General features: G+C 38.7%; 1 protein-coding gene across 3 annotated transcripts in view; it reads left to right on the top strand.

The window, feature by feature from the left end:
• The first annotated feature begins 463 nt into the window (after window positions 1-463).
• The window catches only part of LOC126826745 (uncharacterized), a 32,809-nt gene continuing 9,285 nt past the window's right edge, over window positions 464-23,987 (top strand). For 2 of the 3 annotated variants that reach the window (XR_007682372.2, XM_050555784.2), the window contains exons 1-5: window positions 5,577-6,299; window positions 13,173-13,475; window positions 20,846-20,935; window positions 21,781-21,944; window positions 22,751-23,473. Coding sequence is in view for 2 of the 3 variants with exons in the window: in XM_050555784.2 (XP_050411741.1) it covers window positions 13,217-13,475; window positions 20,846-20,935; window positions 21,781-21,944; window positions 22,751-23,473 (1,236 nt within the window). In the remaining variant the exon portion in view is untranslated. Of the gene's footprint in view, window positions 557-5,576; window positions 6,300-13,172; window positions 13,476-20,845; window positions 20,936-21,780; window positions 21,945-22,750; window positions 23,474-23,987 lie in introns of those variants that run through there. The other variant, XM_050555785.2, reaches the window with a different exon arrangement.

Here is a 23,987-nt window from a genome sequence, read left to right as displayed (position 1 = left end):
GGTTGAAATTTATTTCAATAATTCGCTTGCGCGTAGGGATCATTAGCATTGGGAGGAAATCGGAGGACCCGGAGAAAACCCACGAGGTTGGACAGGCGACCCTACTCCTTGTCACGTACAACCGGGGAATCGAAACCACGCCAGTTGACTCAATGACAGACCTTGTGATACAACGCGCACGCGCTAACCATTCGCCCCCCCCGCCCCCTTATCGGAATAGCGGGGTACACTCGACCCTCCAATCTCCCATATACCACGACGATTTGCTTTCGCCTGTATTTTATTGGAATATATTATATTATTAGCGTATAATAAATTATTATGTCTAAACGACTCGCATGACGTCCATTATTATTATTAAGTGTCTAGTCCTTGGGAATGTAGAAAGTTCTCGTAGTTACTCACATTAGGACTATAGATGATCTGTGAAGGTTAGCACACCTGGATTAGGTGAACGGTGGCGGTTGAGACACCTTGATTAGGTGAACTGTGGAGGTTAAAACACCTGGATTAGGTGAACTGTTGAGGTTAAAACACCTGGATTAGGTGATCGCAGGTAAATGATTATTTAATCGACCTTTACAGGAGGTCAATCTCTTTGATTACGGTTAAAATATAATATTGAATTTCCCTGCTTTAATTAACTCGATACCCGGAAATAGAGATGAAATGAAATTGGGTTTAACGTCCTATTTTTCTTAACTAACTGGGCTAATGCAGTGTGCTATGATGCGAGTTTTGCCTGCGCAGCGGCGCTACGGTATACTCTTAATGGAATTCCAACTTTTAGGGGTTCTTTGACATGCATGCGAATGTGTATATTGGATCGCGGTTGTTCGTCCCATCCGAACGACTAGACACTGTCCTTGCCAATATCGCCAACCTGCACCACTGACAAGGGGAAACCACGTCGGCCAACACCGGGAGAGAACCCTAGACCCCGCTGGTTATCGATTCTGCGCCTTACTCGCCGAACCATCATGTGTCTGTGTCTGTGTGATGGAAGTAGTAGGGGGAGAAGGAAGGGGTCGGGAGGACGAAGAAATGGGGAGGAGGGAGTAGGGGATGGGAAGGAGAAAGGGGTAATATTTCAGAATTAGTCTACAAATTGCTATGCTAACAAGAACAGTGTGTCACTACGAAAATCAGTCGTCAGAATAAGTACATACTCTTGTGCACGTAAAATTATAATATTACAAAAGCCAGTAGCTTGAGGTTTCGACGTCTGCTTCCATAATAGTAATATCCAGACATGGCTAGACCACATTTAATCCCTGGTTGGGAACAGAATACAAGAAAAATAACAAAAAAAAATTCTTTCTTCATGTTGAATAACAACCATGGCCCATTACAATAATAATAGCGAATTGAAAACCAATAAACTTAATGAATGCGATCTTGACAATCACGTCTCTGGATGGTGACATCTAGGTATTTATACACTCGATCATCACGTCGTTTATTGGTATTGTTAATTAAAAAGAATGTGACGTATTAAAGGTATGTTTAAAGGTGTGGCATACTGTGGATAACTTTATAAAGTACAAAACTTCGATCTGTGACGGTGTATATTTCTATGTGTTATATTTCAGGTAAGATTAAAAACTTATTTCGGTTTTATTCTTTAAAAGAGCCAAAGTGGATCAGTGAGTAGCCTGCTAGCTCATTTAGCAGGAGTTCCCGGGTTCGAACCCTGTGTAGGCCGAGAGGTTCCTCGGGATTTTTCAGCATGGTTTCCCCCCTATCCTTTGTGCATGATGGAGAGCTCGACAATGAGCAGTGCCTGGGTGTTGGGAAAACCGAGGTTCCGTGTACACATTGGAGTGCACGTAAAGGAACCCTTGACAGTTGGAAATAGGAATAGGCCGCAGTGTCGCTGCCCGGAGAAAATGTCAAACATGGCGTATGCCCGTATTCATTAGCCTAACTTTGCAGTATCAATTCAAAAAGGATTAAGCATAAATGTAACTTACATAACGCGGTGAGAGAGAGAGAGAGAGAGAGAGAGAGAGAGAGATGAATAAAGTCTATTACGGATAAAAGATATTTTATTATAGGTCGATCCCTACAACTGAATATAATAAAGCCCGGGTCTTGAGTGTATAATGAACCATTATATTGAACCATGTGTAGTATTCATGGTGTGTACACGAGGTCTAATTACCTATGATATATTGTACTATAATGACTGGGGGGTTCTCTCTCTATATATATATACATTGTATAGTATAATGACTGATGTAGGTTTATATATATATATATATATATATATATATATATATATATATACACAATATTGCTGTATGCTTGACTGAGTCAACGGTTTATTGTAAATTATCGGTTGAGTGGATGGATTATATTTAGGCACTACACCTAGACCGAATGACGGCCGCACACCAAATTTCAATCTTTTTAATAAACAATTTTTTATTTCACAGACCTATTACTTTTCGTATTTCGTAAAACACGTACCCGGGATCGCCATCTTTAATGACCCTTCTGTAATTAAAATTAAACATACATTATGCAAGAGCCAAATCTACCTATAGCAGGTCTTTCTTTAAGCCTTGAATATTATATAAATAATTATTTACACATTTGTTATTAACAAGACCATAATCAACTCTCGATGTCATATGATGGGTCCAATTTTCAACAGATTTGAATTCGATCTGTGGCCCAACGGCTGTTCATGATTAACCGTAAAAATGGATAATCGAGACTTTGTTTATTATCGTAATAACGGTAACAATGACAATCAAGGCTACAGTGTTATTAAAATGAGGATTTCTCGGCTCAGAGATAAGTAATTTGACTTAAATTTTTAGCATATTCCCATTACATTATCTTTTTATTAACTATCATAGTGAGAACTGTCAGCTCTTTATCCAATCTCCCATAAGGTATCTTTAATAGATCGACAAGAAATTAAAACAAGTATGTAAGTCATTACAGAGCGTCAACCATGGCATCGCATTTCTAGGTAACGTCAGCGCTTTATCTCCACAAACAGGACTCATTTGGGTTAACGCGTGCGCGTTTGTGTCGAGTGGACGTTAAACCTCTCTCTCTCTCTCTCTCTCTCTCTCCCTCTCTCTCTCTCTCTCTCTATCTCCCATTGGCGACCATGGAGATCACAGAACGATATCTGGCGTTTCCACCACACTTTTACCACGCTTATGACGTTCTTGACGCGCTCTGGGACCATTTTCCGTCGCCGTAGCAGCGCAGTAAGGACGCCACCCAGGTCTGACGGGGGTATTACCGGTTCATGTAGAAAAGCAGGACGATAAACTCCATTTCATTCCGGTATTTTAATATCTTAACAAAACAATAAGGTGTTATAAATAAATAACTTTCATTATTGTTCACACGCTTGTATCCTGTTTAACCAACATTTTATTTTTAAGGTATTTCGTGTATTAAAGCGTTACATTGTTGGTGATTTCTTTCTTTGTGTGCTCGTCAATAAAACGTTAAATATTCAACAAAAATTCACGCCTTTGTCAATGATTTAGTTTTTGTGTTGTTTCAATATTTGTCATCATTTTAGAGATAAATTAAAAAGAAAAACAAGATATTTGTTATCACCGGAAAAATCGTTCCCAGACACTGATAGTGTGTATATATATGAGAGAGAGAGAGAGAGAGAGAGAGAGGGAGAGAGAGAGAGAGAGAGAGAGAGTTTAACATCCACTCGAGCGCTCGAAATATTTTTTTTTTTTTTGCGTGTCCTAAATCAGCCACCATACCTATATGATGTTTCTACTGATAGCTGGGGATAGAACGGTAAGAGCAAAACGGCTACAACTCTTCTCATATTCCGACAGATACTAAACATCTTATCCCCCCCCCTCTTTACTGCTCCCCCTCCCCACCCCTTTACTGCTACCACCCACCCCCCCTGGTGATTGGTGTGTGCCACGTTAAACCCACCTTTCAGTAGTCGTCCGGGTGGTAAGAAAAACGAGGTTCACCCGTGTACTCATTGGCGTGCACGTTAAAGACCCAACTGGAAATAATATTACACAATTGTCTCAATAGTCTATACATACAAAATCCAGCACTATAAATGGTAATTCACATAAAACATAGCAAAACGTTTTTAAGAGCAAAAATGTTTTCTAAAAATTTTAAGTTTTCAAATTTGATTTAAAAAGAAGTTTCGTATAAGATCTCAGATATAATGGTAGACTATTCCACAATTTAGGTGCCGCCACACCTGGGGCACGGTCGCCATATTGTTTGGACGTTTTCTTCCCATGAACGCTGAAAGAGAAGCGACACAGCTTCACCTCAGTCTGGGCAAAAAATCCCCATAGCAACACGACATGGCATAATGTCAACCTTCATTAGCCCAGGCGGTGAAGAAAAACTAGACGTTTCTATGTCATTTTCATTTCCATATCTCTCATCTTCATTAGCCCGGCACTGCTCGAGATCTCATCATCATTAACCCGGCACTGCTCGAGATCTCATCATCATTAACCCGGCACTGCTCGAGATCTCATCATCATTAACCCGGCACTGCTCGAGAAAGTTAATCGGGATTTTCCAGCGTGGTCTCCCCTTGTCAGTGGTGCAGGACAAAGGGCCAGACAAGGGACAACGTATATGTATAGTCGTTCGGATGGGACGAAAATCGATGTCCCGGGTACACATGTAAAAGATCCCTTGTCAGTTGGAATTCAATATAATAGTAGGCCGTAATGCCGCTGTCCAGACAAAATTTCCCCCATAGCACAATGTATGGCGAATGGTCGTCTTCATGAGCCCAGTAGGAGCAGAACAGTGGGACATTAAACCCCATTTTATTTCATTTTATATCATTAGCCCGGTTGGTTTAGAGAAGTAGGACATTAAACCCCAGCTACCCCCCCCCCCCACCGTCTTCCTCAGTCCAGTGGGCGCTGAAAGAGAGAGAGAGAGAGAGAGAGAGAGAGAGAGAGAGAGAGATGGGGTTTAACGTCCACTCGACACAAACTAAGTCATTTCGGGACTAACACATGGTTTAATTTTATTTCAAGAATTCGCTTGCGCGTAGGTGTCTTTAGCAGTGGGAGGAAACCGGAGGACCCGGAGAAAACCCACGAGGTTGGACAGGCGCTGAAAAGAATGACGTTAAACACCCTAGAACCCCTCCACCCCCCTACACACACCACCCGTCTTCATCAGTCTCATTGGCACAGAAATATAGGACGTTAAACCCTAGTTCATTTCATTTCATTGATCATTTCAATGGGGGGGGGGGCCGAATGGTTTCGAATCCCCGGTTGTACGTGACAAGGAGTAGGATCGCCTACTCGTGGGTTTCCTCCGGGTCCTCCGGTTTCCTCCCACTGCTAAAGACCCCTACGCGCAAGCGAATTATTGAAATAAAATAAAACCATATGTTAGTCCCGAAATGACCTAGTTTGTGTCGAGTGGACGTTAAACCCCATTTCTCTCTCTCTATCTCTCTCATTTTCAGAACCATATCAATTCTTAATGACGAACCTTTTCCCCAAGTTTAATGGACTAACCCACCTGTATTATTGGTATCTCTTCTTGTCAAGGTACAGACGAGTCCAAATTATCGTGTCGATTTGAACAGGTTGATCAGAGCGGATATTGGACATCATTAACTGTGGACATCGATGGACAAGGGTCAGTTGTTGTTGACAATTGAAACACAACTTAAACTTTATACGGTGCAGTATTGACTATGTTTTGTTTTTCTGTTCAATAAGCATTTAGATCATTTTCGCTGGGAGGTTTTAATTGTGCATCAGTCTCGACTATAGAACGTCATGACAAGTGGTGGAGAGGCGAGGGTATTAGAGTAAAACAGCGGATTAATGCTGAACAATTCATCGGATCGTTTGAAATATAAAATCGAACTAATCAAAGAAATGGGATATTTCTGTCGGTCGTTTGCTTAAGTTATAAAAATACATTTCAAATTTTCAAGTGAAAGTGGAATTTGGGAAGATTAAATCCAAGTACTTTATTTTAATTTATAACGCGCCATTGCGGTCGAGACAGGAGTAAAACATTTGAAGACGGAAATACCAAAGTTATAGAAGCCAGTGAAATTCTTGCTTTAGAAAGACATTCCTATGATTGGATCTGTTGATTTATTTTATGTGTGTGTTTATTTTTTTCCCAAAATCAACGAGACACATATTTAATGGGAAGAACTGATTTAGTGATTAATTTCGAACTATTTGGAACTTTCTGCCGTTAAATAATTCCTGATTCTGGATTTATTTTTAAAAAAATATCGACAAATCTGTGAAATCATCTTTATACTGATACAGGTAAAATTATTTTTATTTTAAAATTGGACTTGGATTTAAAATATTAAAATATTTTATCAGATCTACCAAACACTTTTCATGATGTATAATTTCAAATGGTCAACCACTTAGTGTCGTGCATGGGGTAGAGTTTGCTTACTTTTTCCAGAACATCTGATGCCATTTCTCACGTCCCATACTGCTGCTGTATGTCTTAAAATACAGGCAGGGTAAGCTTACTCTTCCGGACACCTGTTTCCACTGTTTGTCTTGTATTGTATACACGGTGAACAGTCCATATGCTGATTACACTATTTTGCCTTATTACACTATTTTGCCTATACCGTTTTTTTAGGACTTCGAATTTTGTATAATGGTTTGGATTGTTCGTACTTGGTTTTATTTTATTTTATTGGTTTTTTTTATCTTCTAATGTTCTATTAGTTCGCAGGATCGAAGATGTTTATTTTATTACAAGGGGTGGGTAATATGTATTTTAGACCCAAATTGTCACGTACAAGCAGGAAATCGAAGCTACGCCAATGGACTCAATGGCAGACCTTATGGTCTAACGCGCACGCTATAAACAATTCGGCAAACCTATTCCCTTCATGTTTAAAAGGATAAGTTTCTTTCTTTGATTAATGTTTATAAAGTTTAAATTACAACTGCGTGTACACCACGAAACTAATTAAAGGGGAGTTATGGAAGATTAGATAAAGAGTTGACAGTTCTCAATATTTCATTCAAATTGCTCCACTCTGAACCGAGATATTAGCGATTGAATCTTAGACATAGCCTCGATCATCATTACTTAAGCGGTACAATAAAAAACATAGTCTCGGTTATCCATTTTTGCATTTAATTATCAATGAACGCTGAGCAGCAGATCGGATTCAAATCCAGTAAAATCGAACACATAAGACGGCATAATGTATGTTTAAATAGAACAGTGTAGGTGAATTATGATAGTAATTGTAGACGGACTAGAGACAGATCCCTGTTGACCTATGTCAGGGGCGTGGGCTCATCTGTCGACCCCTAAATAGAAATCGTGCCTGGGGCATATACTTAATGTACAAGGGGTTTTATGCTTACAAAAATATTATATAATGGAATTGAAGAACCCCAGGGAAGAACGATCAAAGTCACCTTTTCAACGAACCCCAGTTAATGGCGCCATCTGGTAACAAATTGTATAAGCTTTCTGTGGAACAATCAATTTCAGGTAAAAACGATCGGAGTCACATCGAACCAAGGCCCTTCTGAAATGCATGGCCTCCCGGACAAATACGTCCATCAATACACTTTATTTGACCTTAATTTGGCTGAAAAGTGGAAGTCAGTTGTTGTACTGGTAATTATGATTTGTATTAAACATCATTTTGAAGTTGTAAGTAAACCCACTCGTTGTTCTGTTCACGTCAAGGATTCTCGTCCAAAAGTCTGTTTTGCCTTTTATGTGAAAAGACAAAAATGTGACTTAGATTGTTCTTCCCCTGGACTCTTCAAATGTTAGAGAAAATGTTCTCACTATGGATTGTAAATAAATAACCAAGTTTTCATTTTGGATTTGAAAACTGACACATAATCATATTGTCGGATATTTCCTGAAAGTGTATTTCACACAAATGATGCACCGTATCAAAAAGTTCTGGATCCAAATGATTTCAAATTAGAGGTAGGTACATCCAATAACAATTTCCCTTCTGATCGTAAGAATGATACAATAATACTAGAATTTGAAGTTAACCTGGAGCAGATTTGTCAATAGATCGATAAGTTAAAGATCATATTTTAAAGTTAAGGTTATAGGCTGTGCGACAGATTAATATCAGTTGACCCCTATATACCTATGGGTCCTAGCCCAATGGACTACTATGCCTATTGGTAAATCTAGCCATGGGTATAGAACTTTGTGTAATAATAATAATAATAACTGATTTATATAGCGCAAACAATTCAACTCAGCGAGCTGCTCTCGAGAGCTTTACATAAGTACAACTAATATAAAATTACCACAATCACAACACATTAATCCATAAAAAAAGACAAACAAAAAACAGAGAACATTATTTAGTACGCATGGTAAAAGTTAGACACAAACACAGCTAGAACCGTATTCAACCAGTTGTATATTTGATTAAAAAGTTCGGTTTTGACATACTTTTTAAAACCTTTAATATAATTTGCGCTTTTGGTTTCGTTTGATATTGAATTACATAACTTTGGAGCACCGACGGCGAAAGATCTATCACCGGAGTTGGTTTTTGAAAAAGGCTTAATTAAGAGGTTTTCTGATTGTGATGGAAGGGTTCTGCAAGGTTTATTTTTGTCGAGAAGGTCTCTAAGATATATTGGTGAAGAATCGTCATTTAGAGCAGAATACGCAATAGAAAATATTTTAAAACTGATACGTTGACGGACTGGAAGCCACCAGAATTGGTGTCATATGCTCATTTGGTTTCGTCTTGGTTATGATCCGGACTGCTTTATTTTGAAGTTTCTAATAGAGACTAATTACATATGTGCAACGTCAAATATAATATTGATACACCTGCACAAATTTTTTTTATTGACTTTTGGGGAATGGGCGATTATTTCACAAACACGAAAGGTCAAACAAGGGGAGTCTTACTGTTCTGGAGCATTGAAGACGAACAGTGGGTTATGGGGGAATTTTGCACAGATATACGTCATACAGTGTGTTACAGGAGAATTTTGCACATACAGTGGCGTTTTCAACCAATTTGCATCGAGGGTCTTTTACGTGTACGCCATTTGTAAACAGCAACTCGATTTTTCGTCCAACCCGTACGACTAAACGTTATTCCTTCCTGTAGACCTATCACCGAACTTTCTCGAACCCAACACCCCCTCGTTAGTGAGCAGGCGCGTTAACCCACTAAGCAACTGTGGCCCCCTTTAAACACACAATATAAAGTACGATATAACATGACGGTGGGTAGTTGAATCAATCAAGTTTGTGTTGATCAAATATTTCTACACAAATCAGTTTTTGTACGGAACACGAATTGAACTCAAACAAACTATAGATTTTAGCCTCCACTGTCTTTGCTATCAATTCTACTGGCTTTGTTTGTTCTTTCAATGGCTGATCTTGTGATTAAGAAAATAGTAAAACTTTAAAAGTTAAAAAAAAGAAAATGTTTCCTCATTGTTGATTTTAAGTTTTGAAATGTAAGAATTAGTTATACATTTTTGTTAGAAGACCTTCCAGACACGACTCTCTCTAAGTTTTACAAGTCAGGAACAAAGGGAATTAATGTGCACGTAAAATTGCGCCCCCGCCATTAAAAATGTATAGTCTTAGATACTTTTAAAAGTATTTGAATCTTTTGTCAACTGTAATTGAAGAGTCGGTGTTGGCCGAAAAAATTCCTCCGGAATTTTCCGGTGTGGTTGCCCCTTGTCAGTGGTGCAGAGAGTGAGAGGGGGGGGGGGTTGTTAACGTCCAGTAGACACAAACTAGGTCATTTCGGGACTAACATAATATGGTTCAATTTAATTTCAATAATTCACTTGCGCGTAGGGGTCTTTAGCAGTGGGGGAAAACCGGAGGACCCGGAGAAAAACCACGAGGTTGGTCAGGCGACCCTACTCCTTGGCACGTACATCCGGGGAATAGAAACCACGGCAGTTTTGACTCAATGGCAGACCGTGCTAACTATTCGGCCATCCAACTCCCGGGTCTTTAGCAGTGGGAGGAAACCGGCGGTTGAAAAGGTGACCCTACGCCTTGTCACGTACAACCGGGGAATTGAAACCACCGCAGAAGCCTAGAAAACTCATTGATGGTTCTAAAGCCAACCAAGCTAAGCATCATGGGAAATTACATAGGTGCTTTAATTATTCACACGACCTGTGTAAAAATACATGTTTGAGTAGATTTCTATGAATGAGTAAATGTTGTGTGGGCGAACCGGGCTGACAATTCCACATTGTCTTATACATGTAACATGTAAAACTTTCATACCATATTACTTCAAATTAGAAGGAGCATGACTTTCAGACACCCCATATTTTCGCACTCGTGATCAGTTAAGGTTATAAACTAATGTTCGAAACCAGGGTTGGAAACCTTTCTCGGCTAACATCGGGATCGAACCTGGCACGTCCCGGTCGGTGGGTTCGTTTTGCCCATTTGCCAGAACCGCCAAACTGACAAATTGCGAGGTTTCGCTAAAAATCGGGGCCCTTATTCACGAAAACTTAAACTAAGATACAATCGAAATTTTAAGAAATACTGCAATTCGATTGGCTGACCAGTAAAATCAATTTGCATATATCCAATATTTGGAATGCACTCAGAATGCAGTCAGAATTTTTAAAATGCACTTCGAATATCCAGGCATTCCCCTCAAGTGTGAAAAAGATTTAAGCCAGTTTACCATATGCCTAAACTCGTGGAATTCGAAAGTTTCGCCCAATTTGACAAATTTCCACGTAAAATGTGTTGCCTTCTGCGTAAAATGATCTTGGATTACATATTTTCTATGCAAATCTCCTGCACTATAAATAAGCTTATGCGCACTCATCGGACAGGAAGTGACGGAGAGGTCCAAAAGGGACAATGGAATAAAGCCAGTAATAATTATATTTTCAGAAAGGTAGATTTAATAAATTTTATTTCTTTCCAGTAAATCAGAAAGCACATTTCTGATTTTTAACGAAATCTTAAATTCCGAGCAAAATGACGTATTTTTGGCAATTGGCAGTTATGGCAATTTGGCAAAACGAACTCATCGATGACAGAATGGTTAGCGCGTGTGCGGTGTATCATAAGGTCTGTCATTGTGTCAACTGGCGTGGTTTCGATTACCCGGTTGTACGTGACAAGGAGTAGGGTCGCCTGTCCAACCTCGTGGGTTTTCTCCTGGTACTCCGGTTTCCTCCCACTGCTAAAGACCCCTCCCCCTTTCTCTCTCTCTCTCTCTCTCTCTCTCTCTCTCTCTCTCTTTTGGTAGACTTCTCAGTGAACAGAATAAATAATATGGCTGCACAAATTTGGGCGACTTGCCACACACAATACTTTTGAGGAATTAATGATTTCAAATATATCAAAAGTTTGAGATTGTAGTCTTTCAGCACGGCTATCGTATTGAACATCGTGCGTCACAAGCATTTTTCGCTAAAATATCAAAATTCTCACGGCTTAATCCGCGCTCATATGTACGCGGATTGATTTTTTAATATTTAATTAAGAAAACCAAATCCAAATACCAACAGTAGATCTCCCGGCCTGGAATCAGTGGGATTTAAAAATAGGCCTATCAATTCGGTTCCCAAACAACAAAAAGGCTTATTACACAGCGAGTAGGACAGATCGTTATCAGTTTCAGTTCAACATAATATTAAACAGACATTATGCAAGAGCTCAATCTGCCAATTGCATGTCTTTCTTTGGGCCTGAAATGTTATATAAATTATTGATTAGACATTAAAGATACATTATGGGAGATTCGATAACGAGTTGGCAGTTCTCACTATAATAGTTAAAAACTAGATAACGTAAAGGCAATTTGCTGAAAATTTCATTCAAATTGATCCACTATGAACCGAAAACTAAGCGAATGAAATTTCTGCCTAGCCTCGGTCACCATTACTAAAGTCAGTACGATAAACAGCATAGTCTCGATTATCTATTTAATCGTTTAATCGAGAAGGAAAGTTATGCAGTAAATTGGCTCACAATCCACTTAAGATCGCAGGCTAGCGATGCCATCGAGAGTTGATTATGGTCTGGATAGGTTAATTAATGTCTTATTAATAATTTAGATAACATTTCAGGCCTAAAGAAAGACCTGCAATAGGCAGGTTTAGCTCTTGTATAATGTATGTTTAATTAGATATTAATTAACTTATCCAGACCATAATCAACTCTAGATGGCATCGCTAGCCTGCGATCCTAAGTGGATTGTGAGCCGATTTACTGTATTAGAAACTGATCTGTGCTCAACGCTCATTGGTGACTAAAACAAAAAATGGATAATCGAGACTATGTTTCTTATCGTAGCGACTTTAGTAATGATGATCGAGGCTAGGCCCAAAATTCAATCGCTAAATTCTCGGTTCATAGTTGATCAATTTGACCGAAATTGTGAGCAAATTCCCTGTACACTCTAGTTTTTAACTATTATAGTGAGAACTGTCAGCTCTTTATCCAATCTCCCATAATGTATCTTTAACTGAATTAAACCATTTATGGATTGGTATTCTTATTGGAGATTAATCTCTCACAATATTTGGATGGGTTACTATACCGTAATCATACTAAACTTGTGCTGTCTGTCTACAGTTAGCTCCGCTTGAGAACAGACACTAAGCTACTTGACCGACATTTTAAGTCCTAAATCGACGATTTTAGTAGACAACTTTAAGTATATTTTGAGAATTTTGAGAATTATTTATTCTGTTTCTATTTAATTAAATTGAAAAGATTTAATTAGTCTCTGTGTGTATAACATAATAATTTGAAACCGGGTAGAAACGCATTACAAAACAGTATACTAGTATACTATGGCGGACATTTAGGGCAGAGATCTATTCTCAAGGTAGGGTAGATAGTTTTCTGTGTGCGCACAATGTGCCGACATGAGACATGAGAGAGAGAGAGGGAGAGAGGGAGGGTGTGATGGCGTTAACGTCCACTCGACACGATGAAGGACATTTTGGGATTAGCCGATGGTTTAATATTTATAAAGGGTCTTTAGCAGTGGGACGAAACCGGATAAAACCGATGATGTTGGACAGACGACCCTACTCTTTGTCACATACAAGTGTGGTCACAATTCAAACATTTATATTAAATAATTTGCAGCCCAAAAGATGTTTTAATCTTTCAAATATTTACTTCATGGTTTTTCTTTTCAGGTTTAACGAAGGCCTATAGAATAATCCCATGATGATACAATAAAATGACGTCATTGATTTTCTACAAAATGCCAGGAATAGTATTATATATGGTTCTTGCTACCTGTGGCTGTTCCTTTGCCCTCCCTCCTACACCAATATTTCAACAAGATGGTGACATAGATATAGTGTGTTTGTTTGATATACACGAACGTCAGATGGAAGGAAAATGTCAGGATTTCAACAAAGGAACAATGGAAATGGCCTACACAGCTTTGTGGAAATGGCAGGAATTAAATAAAACATCGCCGATTACATCCATAGGTTAGTTATGTTTTTATTTCTATTTTAAAAAGTGGTGAAATATGGCCATAGCTAGGTTCATACTAAACTTAGGCTGCCTGTGTACAGTTAGCTTCGCTGAAGAACAGACACTCAGCTAGTTGACCGACATTTTAAGTCCTATATCGACGATTTTAGTCGAAAACACTAAGAATACTTCGAGAAGTTTGAGAAGAATTTGTTAAGCTTCCATTTAATGGAATTGAATAGGTTTATTTAGTCTTTGTGTGTGTGCCAGGTGTGAAACGGGGTAGAACCTTATTACAAAATAATAAACTAATTGTTAGATATGGCGGCCATTTAGGATAGAGATCTATTCTCGAAGTATGAAGTAGATGATTCTCTGTGTTCAGAATGAGCTGGGTTTAAATCCAACACGTATGTCTGCTTCTTTGATGGCAGTAGCTTTTAAAAGTTGTTCTGATTAGCTATTAAAAATTGTTCTAATTATCTTTTAGAAATTGTTCTGGGCCCTTATTCACGAAAACTTAAACTAAGATACAATCGAAATTTTAAGAAATACTGCAATTCGATTGGTTGACCAGTAAAATCAATTTGCATATATCCAATTTGCATATTGGTCAGCCAATCGAATTGCAGTATTTCTTAAAATTTCGATTGTATCTTAGTTTAAGTTTTCGTGAATAAGGGCCCAGATTAGCTATTAAAAGTAGTTCTGATTAGCTATTAAAAGTTGTTCTGATAAGCTTGTTCGAGTTAGCTGTAAGATTGTTCGGATTTGGTGTAAGATTGTTCTGGTTAGCTATTAAAAGTTATTTGGATTAGCTATTAAATATACTTATTTTCAAACATACTTTTATGTGCGTGTAATCCGTAATTAGTGTGATTAGTTTAACTAGTTCATTGTGTTCTGATTAGATATTAAAGGTTGTTCTGATTAGCTATTTAGCTAGTTAAATTTTTGAGATGGTTTGTTTTTTCTAACATACTTTCATGTGTATGTGATTAGTTGTAAGGGATTTTAATCCGTCACAAATGTTATTTTAACTAGTTCGTGCATGGATTTTAATTCATTCAGTTGGTTACCGGGATATTTTATAAACTAGCGTCATGTACCATTATTTACAAGCAGGTTGCTCTCTTAACAGGATTCAAGGGTAGCGCACATGGAGGCGACATAGGAAATGTGCCCAGTCATTCGGCTGGGGCAACAACACGAGTTCCACTCATAAATATATTGATCTACAGGTAAACAAACCTTGACAGTTTGATTTCCAAGATCCAATACCTGTGCAAGCCCCCCCCCCCCCCACGTGGCATACATAATCAATAGCATAAACGTGAGCATAGCTTAGTCTCAAATTGAAATGAACTATGGTCTAACGTCCTACTGTTCTGATCCGACTGGGCTAATGAAGACGGGCACACACCATACAGTGTGCTATTAGGGAAATCTTGCCCGGGCAGCGGCGCTACGGCCTAATCTTATATCGAGTTCCAAGTGCCAAGGGATGTTTTACGTGCACACCAATGTATGCACGGTACCTCAGTTTTTGTCCCATCCCAACGACTAGATAGCTTTCATTGTCATGCCCTCCGTCCTGCACCACTGGCTATGAAGGAAATCTTGCCCGGGCAGCGGCACTACGGCCTACTCTTATAACGAATTCCAACTGCCAAGGGATCGTTTACGTGCACACAATATATACACGGGACCTCGTTTTTTGTTCCATCCGAATGACTAGACAGCTGTCATTGTCAGGCCCCCCGTCCTGGACCACTGGCACGCGAATCTCAAATTAAACAAATTGGTACGCACACAAAACAACAATTAGCAATCGGATTTCACAGACAATTGAGTGGAATCTCCACTGTCCTGGCAAAATTCTCACCTTTGAAATGAAAGTAACCACAATGTTAGTTTATAGGATCAGAACTGGTGTCTCCAAAATGCTTAACAGTTATTGATCTTTTAAATGTTGATTTACAAGAATTTGTCGGCTAATCTCATGGCCTGTAAAACTCTTTCAACTAGAGGAGACGCCAAGATTCTAACAAAATGTCGATACAGAAAATCATCTAAAAACCTTAAATACACGAAAAAATATTGGCTTAAAGTCGACTCAAGTCGTTCAAACATTAAGTGAGAAAGCCGAGAAAAGACTTAAAAGAGAATTTTAGATATGGAGGTTTACAATTTTTAGTGAAACAAAACAAACAAAATTATCTGGGAGAAAATCATGAATGATATTTATAATGTTTGGGTTTTTACTACTTCTTTTCAATCGTTAGAAATGGCGTTTAACATCCCATTGTTCTGCTCCGACTGAGACGGGCATACGCCATACAATGTGCTATGAGAGATATTTTGCCCCGGCAGCTGCAGTACGGCCCAGTCTTATATCGAATTCCAACTGCCAAGGGTTCTTTTACGTGCACGCCAATGTGTACACGGCTCATCAGGCCCCTGTACCCCTGACAGAGACAGAGAGAGAGAGAGAGAGAGACGGAGAGAGAGAGAGAGGTGGGGTTTAACGTCCACTAGACCCAAACTAGGCCTTTTCGGGTCTAACACACGGTTCAATTATATTTCAATAATTCGCTTGTGGATGATATTGAGTTAGCTACTTGTCTCCTTTAAACCAAAATTAAAAATATTCATTTTTTCTACCGGTGTAGGAAGTTAAACCCCACTTCATTTCGGAGAGAATAAGTTGGGTTTAACGTCCACTCGACACAAACTTCACCCAATGGCAGACCTTCTGATCCAACGCGACCCAAGACAAAAGAGAATATTTCCCAAACTGAGTATGATACTAATGTAGGTATTGATCGACTATGTGAGGTATAAAAGTGGGATCGAACCCACGCCACTTAACTCAATCATCAATAAAAAAACCTTATGATCTCTATAGCGCACGCGTTAGACCACCTGGCCATCCAACCCAAGGTATAAAACATGATTAAAAGCGCACGCGGTATCCCCCCCCCCCCACACACCTTCATTAATAAATCAAACATTTAAATTTAAAGACGTCATTGTCATTTGATTTCAAAATAGATGGCGTCATGTTTCTTGATTATTGTAAATCTGGCTACCAGTCCTACAATAATAGACCGTTTGTTACCCAACAAAACAATCAACTAACTATTCAATCGCTAGATATATTTACATTGTTGAGTTTCCATGGAGTTCATCTGGTTTCATTGTTTATCTAATTTCTACACTCTAAATCATGTCATTAAAACGGTCCAATTAAATTATTAGTAAAATCGATCCCAGTACAATGTAGCATTATAGACAACTCACAATTAAATTCTCGATTTTTTGTTTGGGATATGTTTCTGTCTGTTATTGTTTTTTTATTGCAATGTCGGTTGTGAGTGTTGTTTAACGTCGCTGATATTGTCAGTTGAATTTTTCGGATAATATCAAAGTTCCACCCGTTCCAATATTATGAACGCCTAGATGGGGATATTAACCAAATAAATGGCCTTTAAGGAGGTAAAGGACAACCCGTTTTTAACATTCAGTAAATTTATGACCTCCATCCGATGGACATAAAGGTCCACTTTCTAGATTACGCGTAACATATGGTATGAGGGGTATGTTTTAGGCTCGGTTATTCATAATATTTTGAAATATCTTCTTTTTTCCCCCTATTTGTGGAGTTATCGCGACTGTACCTCGATTTAAAGCTTCCGTGTGTTTGGTGGACCTATGCTAGGGTCTTGCCAACTGGCTCTATAACAAAAGCCCCGTGTTGGCCATTATGTTTCCAGAAGGGGCCAGTGCAGGGGTTGGATGGGGGAGGGGGAGTCAGACCTTGTATGAGAAGGGGCCAGTAGGAAGGTCAGATACGCCGTCTTGGTATCAAATGTGTTAACACAATGAATGAACGAACGAACGAATGAACGAATGAATGAATGAAAGAACAACGAACGAACGAACTAACGAATTAATGAATGAATGAACGAACGAACGAACGAACGAACTGAATGAATGAATGAATGAATGAATGAACATATGACTGAAGTATTTGAATCCAACCCGAATGTGAGAGTTTTGTTTGTCTTCATGAAATCTTAAAATTCACGACAAGTTGGTCAGGTGAGCAGTTTGTTGATACACAAATTTTGGCAATTTTTGTTGAAACGAGAAAAGGAATGTTGATAAAATATGGTGGCTATGTGATATTGTTTACCATGGCAACTAGAATCAATATTTATTGTTTATTTTGATTGGTTAGTGATCATTGTCAATATATGTATGTTTACAATAAACAAGTTACAATAACTCTTCCCACACTGCTTGTCCTAGTTCCAATTCACTGTGACTCACACGGTCCCGGATAGAGCCCCGGGCCATGTTTCTCGAAATCTTAACTAAAGATAAAATCCAAATTTAATAGATACTTCAATTTTGATTGGCTAAGCACTAAAAGCAATCTAATATTATCCAATCAAATTACTAAAATTTGGATTTTATCTTAGTTAAAATTTCGTGAAACAGGCTCCTGGCTGGCTGAACCCAAGCGCCACAAGATTCTGGGGGCCTACGGGCAAAGTGTATACTATAAGACGCTGGCTCGCTAGCCTGGAGGTCGCGTGTTCGATCCATGCACTGGCCGAGAAAGTCCATCGGGATTTTCCGACGTGGTTTCCCCTTGTCAGTGGTGCAGGACAGAGGACCTGACAAGGACAACTGTCTAGTCGTTTGGCTGGGACGAAAAATCGAGGTCCCGTGTATACATTGGCGTTCACGTAAAAGATCCCATGGCGGGTGGAATTCGATATAAGAGTAGGCCATAGTGCCACTGCCCGGACACACTTTCCCTCAAAGTACCCTGCATGGCGTATGCCCGTCTTCATTAGCCCAGTCGGAGCAGAACAATAGTACGTTAAACCCATTTCATTTTATTTTTGTGACTCACGTAGTCACGAATTACCCATAGAGGCCTGACTGGCTGAACCAACGGCATCAATTGCCCTCATAGCACATTCCCAGTCGGAGCAGAACAGTAGGACGTTGAACCCCATTTTATTTCATTTCCTTCTCTCTCTCACTTAACCGACTGAGTTTGCCCGTTTTGTTGAATCTCCCCAAAATCAACTCAATAGATTCGATTAGTTGACGAAATAAACCAACAACGCAGGATGAACACACACAGAACGGGGACGACATAATTTAAATATTTTAAAGTGAATTGTGTGTGAATTGAGATCTGTGTTTAATGTTATACTAGAGGTCTTTGTTGGTGTTGTTGATCAGGTGGTATGGGGGTAGCGACGAGTATTTATTACATCAACGATTAGCAATCAGTCTGTTTACCGTTAAAACATTCGATCAACATAGCGTAACAGTTCACAGTTTGTTTCTCAATACATCCACACCCATAAAAACTAACTTTTAAAATGAATTTATTCCTCGATTGGAGATAGAGAGAGAGAGAGAGAGAGAGAGAGAGAGAGAGAAATGAGGTTTTTATTTCATTATTCGCTTGCGCGTAGGGGTCTTTAGCAGTGGGAGGAAACCGGAGGACCCGGAGAAAACCCACGTGGTTAGACAGGCGAGCCTACACCTTGTCACGTACAACCGGGGATTTGAAACCACGCCTGTTGACTCAATGACAGGCCTTATGATACAGCGCGCGCGTGCTAACCATTCGGCCATCCAACCACCCTTTCTCGATTGGAAAAGCCATTTTAAATTGTTACCGTGAAAATTAAAACCAAGGAATTCATTCTAGAAAACTTTTTAATTTGATGAATTTAACATTTTTATTGACTATAAGAGTTGAAATTTCTATTATGTTGGCGGAGAAAATTCATTGGGATTTTCTGGCGTGGTTCCCCGTTGTTAGTTGTGCAAAACAGAGAGCCTGACAAGTGACAATGTATAGTCGTTCGGATGGGACAAAAAACCAAGATCCTGTTTATACATTGGCGTGCACGTAAAAGATCCTTTGGCAGATGGAATTCGACACAAGAATATGTCGAAGAGCTACTGCCCGGGCACAATTTCCCTCATACATGTAGCACACTGTATGGCGTATGCCCGTAGGCGTACGGGCTCGATGACTTTGTGTGTGTGTGGGGGGGGGGCGGGTAGCGCAGAACCTGAAATGCGCCAAAAAATTTCGGATTCCTGCTATTCCAGTCCGTAAATACAACAACTTCAATGTGGTCTAATATAGCCTACCTGAATCCCACACAACCAACTAATCGTCGCCCTCCCGGAGAACATTTTGAAAATTTAACCACTGCAAATGCGGTTTTCTGCTATTCTAGCCCGTGAATTAATCTACCCCAAAGTTGTCCAATGGTTTTGCAAGCAAAATCCCATTTGATGCCGACCTGAATTCCAACCATTCAATCAGACTGATGCAACAGCATTCACAAATAATAATCAATGTCCGACAAATGTCGCACACAGTAGAGTGACTCCAGATAAAATGTTTTAAAGTCTTTAACTCAATATCACCCAAAGTCTTCGACATTAAAAACACGAATTGTTTGTCAATTTAAATCAACATTGATGTTGTTATCTTACCGTCAGAGGAATTGGCTTCTGATACGCAATATTTAAGACAAATCGAAAATGTTAAAATTGGCACACGGATCGCGTGCCAGAATGCTTTTGAAATCCATTTGTAACGAAGTGACTCGATGAACAAAGCTAAACATAGTCAATATAAGAATACTACCGGTGTACACTGGAATAACCAGACGCCAAAGACTGTCATTCAATTTGAACTCATCGCGTATTTCGCCGAACATAACTGATTAGAAATTACAGTAAAAACAGAAACGATGGAATGTAAATCAGTTTATATACATTCATATTACCTTATTATATGCGTTGCTACCCATTTCTGTCAATTTCTAGATCCAAAATATTAGCGATTTAGCTTCTTTTATACATGGTCAATTCAGTGCAAATTCGTGGTATTCAATTAAAAGAAGAATAAAATTAGTGTTTTATTAGATTTCGGGCACTTTATTCTGCCAACTAGATGAAATAATAATTTTTGTTTTCACTTTACCCGTCTACCCGAAAAGCCAGATTGCCCGAATGTTAGCCCTGTTTGTAATCCCATTGAATTATATTATATGTTTCAACTTGTGATTTTGTTTCAGGTTTAAGTATTTATGATTTATGATTGTGTTTCAGGTTTAAGTGTTTATGATTTATGATTGTGTTTCAGGTTTAAGTGTTTATGATTTATGATTGTGTTTCAGGTTTAAGTGTTTATGATTTATGATTGTGTTTCAGGTTTAAGTGTTGTGTTTAAGTGTTTATGATTTATGATTGTGTTTCAGGTTTAAGGGTTTATGATTTATGATTGTGTTTCAGGTTTAACTGTTTATGATTTATGATTGTGTTTCAGGTTTAAGAGTTTATGATTTATGTGGTTCTGATAAAAAAGCGATAGAAATCTTGAGTGAATATATCAACAACAACAACAGTAGACTAGGAGGTATGATACGGATATTTTCTTTTCTTTTTTACTTGTCTGTTTAAAACTATATATTCAATAAATATTTACATAATATAAAATATATAACTCTGGGATCTGAAAACAAAATGGAGATTATTTAAATTCATCTTTCTGTTTGAGATCAATAGGGAAACTTTAATATCCCCCCTCCCCCTCCCCCATACCTTTCAACAATAAGGAACATGTCATATACTAATATACTACCCCCCCCCCACCACCACCATCTTCTTTTAGCATTTGGGAAGATTTCATATAACTACCTACACCTTTCTTTCAGCAAAAAGGAAACTTTTTATATGAATCCCCCTCTCTATCAAAAATAGGATCAATTTTCATACCGCTACCCCCCCCCCATCTTTCTGCAATAGCGAAACCTTTCAGATTCCCACACCCTTCCCTCCCCCTGTTTTCAGCAATAGGAAACGTTTCTTATTAATTCCCAATTCTTTCGGGAAAATTTTCATATCATCCCCCTCTCTCTCGGCAATAGAGGAAACAGTTCATATTACCCCCCTCTCTTAGCAATAGGGAAACTTTTCATATCACCCCCCTCTCTCTCGGCAATAAAGGAAACTGTTCATATTACCCCCCTCTCTTAGCAATAGGGAAACTTTTCATATGAATCCACCATTATGTTGCCAATTGGAAACTTTATATATCACCCATCTTTAGCAGCAATAGACCGTGCACAGACTACTTTAGTGTACAAAGCGTCATTCTCGTTAGCCATTATTGTCAGTAAACCCCTTGCTATACGAGGAAGAGAAAACTGAAACCTCTATCAAACCAATCTGTATATGACCATGTTTGTATTTCTATTGTAGGTGTGATTAGCTATACTGGAAAAGAGCCAACTAACGTCATTTCTGAGATGTTACGTCATCTGTATGTACCTCACGTAAAGTTTACACCTGACGTCATGACAAATATTGATGACGTTTTTGACAATCGAATGACGGTATCATTAGCCTCAGAAAGGAGAGTCGAGGTAGGTCATCATGACGTAATTACTCAATTTTAAAATGATGAAATATCCAAACTGGTTCTCAGTGGATTTTAGACAATAAAATATTTTGATTTTGGATAGCCATTATTTATAAAATGAATAATAATATGGTATTTTATGAAGGTCAAAATTAGGAGTTTAAGATTCTTGATAATTTATTTTATTCCATCATCGAGTCATTTTATAATTTCTAACATGCACGAGTTTAGTTTTCAAAAAAAATGTAAAACGCCGAGATTTATCAAGCGCGGTAATCGATAGTGGCACCAGTGAGGCTGCCAAGGAAATTGTGCCCAGTCGCTCGGTTAGGGCGAAACATCGCGATTCACGCATGTAACCATTGGCGTGTAGCTAATGAAAGCTTGGCAATTGAAGACGAAAATGCAAGCATTCATGGCGCTGTCAAAGGCATTATTCCCCTAAGTCACATATGTAGAGAGCGAGAGAGAGAGAGAGAGAGAGAGAGGGAGAGAGAGATAAATTGGTTTAACGTCCACTAGACGCAAACTAGGCTATTTCGGGAGTAACCTGTTTCAATTTTCTTTTAATAATTCTCTTGCACGTAGTGGTGTTTAGCTGTGGGAGGAAATCGGAGGACCCGGAGAAAACTCACGAGGTTGGACAGGCGACCCTACTCATTGTCACGTTCAAGCGGTGAATCGAAACCACGCCAGTTGACTCAATGACAGACCTCATGATACAACGCGCACACGCTAACCATTCGGCCATCCAACTCCCACACCCCGCTTTAAGGCAAATGAGAGTATATTTTATGTTTTTTTCAACAGGCAGCAGTCGATGCTTTAGGTGTTTTAAACTGGACGTATGTGGACGTCATCACACTCAACAACACAGGGGCCATTTCTGAACAAGATTACTTCCTCCAGCTCTTAAAACCTACCAAAGTCTGTGTACACCATCGTCAGATTTTAAACCCAGATTCCCTGGATACCCTACAGTTGCCTGAATCCGTGCCTAAAGGAATTGTATTATTTACGGGAGATGTACTGACACGGCGCATGTTCACCGACGTCGATAAAAGTTTCTTCAATAAAGTTTTAATCGTTGGTGGCATCTCAAATGTAGATCTAAGTCAAACGTTATTCAGTAAAGATTTAATCATATTAGTGGAACATTTTACAGAAATTCAGCAACTCTCCGATTTTATAGCTCAGCAGCAATCACGTTTGAATAATTCATCATATGGGGCAGACATGTTTTTATCCGATTTCGAATGTGACGTCAATATTACTGCCAGCGTTAATATGACGCCAGAGATGTGCGCTTTACCTTCTATGACGTCACGTAGTTTGCATGCTACGTCAGATTCAGTGTCCACCATGTTTAAATCACTTGTAACCTTGGTAACGACAAATTGTACACGCGATATAAAGAGTTGTCTGCCCATTTCTATACGGGATCTATTACAATATCATCGTAATGGTGGACAGTCCGAAGAATGGAAACCATATTTAGAATTGGTATCATTATCAAATGGCCGAGTTGAAAAGGTTAGTAAAATTCTAATACCGGCCTAATTAATCACCGAGAAGAACCGACAAGAGCCTATTTTGGTCAATAGCATCCAAAGTATTGCAAAAATTGACAGACAATATGTTGTAGATATCCACAATCTACATACCTTATCCAATTTTTAAAAGATTTCATAAAATTTGACAAAATTATTGGTAAGTGAAATATTTAGAAAAAAACCCAAACTTGTCTGTTCTTGTCGATGAGTAGTAAAAAACTTTGTATCAAAATTTTCATTATCCATAATTTTTCAATTTTTATGAATTTATTTAAATTTTGGATATGATGTGTAGAATCTGTATATCTATAATATACCTTACCTGTAGTATCTTACCTGTAGTATCTCACCTGTAGTATCTTACCTGGGTTGATCACATTTTGTAATACTTTGGGCGTTAATGACAAAATAGCAAGACGATTTTTACTGATATTTCAATTATCCATACTTTGTTCTATTTCTTTATGTAATCATTCAAATTTTAAATATGATGT

The sequence above is a fragment of the Patella vulgata genome, chromosome 7 (assembly GCF_932274485.2).
Source record: "Patella vulgata chromosome 7, xgPatVulg1.2, whole genome shotgun sequence".
NCBI lineage: Eukaryota > Metazoa > Mollusca > Gastropoda > Patellidae > Patella > Patella vulgata.
This window is presented reverse-complemented; position numbering and strand designations above follow the sequence as displayed.